General features: G+C 44.8%; 1 protein-coding gene across 1 annotated transcript; it reads left to right on the forward strand.

Moving 5' to 3' along the window:
* The first annotated feature begins 12 nt into the window (after positions 1-12).
* Tsp_15172 (conserved hypothetical protein) lies at positions 13-176 on the forward strand. The gene has a single exon (XM_003368897.1). It carries the CDS (start codon positions 18-20, stop codon positions 174-176), a length of 159 nt encoding a protein of 52 aa, XP_003368945.1. The 5' UTR covers positions 13-17.
* The last annotated feature ends 688 nt before the right edge of the window (positions 177-864 follow it).

The raw sequence follows: 864 nt of genomic DNA on the forward strand, positions 1-864 counted from the left end.
TGTGGTGGATTCACTAGATGGTTCGATTAGTCTTTCGCCCCTACACTCAAGTCAGACGAGTGATTTGCACGTCAACACCGCTACGAACTTCCACCAGAGTTTCCTCTGGCTTCATTCTGCTCAAGCATAGTTCACCATCTTTCGGGTACCAGTGTGCACGCTCCGAAACCGACTGATCGACAATTGTTCCTCCAACCCCGAAGAGAAAGAGAGAACAGTGCGACTATTCAACGGCACCACACTGCGCGTCCCCATACATCTATTATTTTGCACAATTAAGCACAAAAAAGGACGATCATGTTGAAAAATTGAACAGCACTCCATAAAGAAGTACAGTTCATTTTCATTAACACTTTCATTTCGCCTTCGACTGTTCAATGAAAAACGTCAACGACTCGCGTGCCTACTGAACTCCTTGGTCCGTGTTTCAAGACGGGTCGGATGGGAGGCTAACATTGACGCCACCGATATAAGAAAACACATTGAGCGCCGATTGCAAATAAAGTCCATCAAACACACATTTGAATTCCGTTACGCACGGTAGTCAGATCAATTACATTCATAATTGACTTTTTTCCCGACGTACCAGACAAATCGTGAGCCGAAACCCACGAACGCAACGGAACCAACAGACCCATTACAATTGAACGCAGAACAATGCTTTTCATCTTGTCAACAACAACATTCATCCGAGAGATGCGGCAATGGCACGGCAATTGAGACAAAAGCAAAACTTTTCATCACAATTACCTCTTCCACAAGCCGCGTTTATTGTTCGTTGCTTTTAAAAACAACAAACAGCATTACTGTCGGCAGCAAACATTTGCCAAACGTTGCTCCGTGACGCCTGAATCCGACCCAAAA

The sequence above is a fragment of the Trichinella spiralis genome (genome assembly GCF_000181795.1).
Source record: "Trichinella spiralis strain ISS 195 chromosome Unknown Scfld1670, whole genome shotgun sequence".
NCBI lineage: Eukaryota > Metazoa > Nematoda > Enoplea > Trichinellida > Trichinellidae > Trichinella > Trichinella spiralis.

Bases quoted from the DNA above. Each gene is read 5' to 3' on its own strand.
- Tsp_15172 (XM_003368897.1), top strand. From the start codon at position 18: ATGGTTCGATTAGTCTTTCGCCCCTACACTCAAGTCAGACGAGTGATT.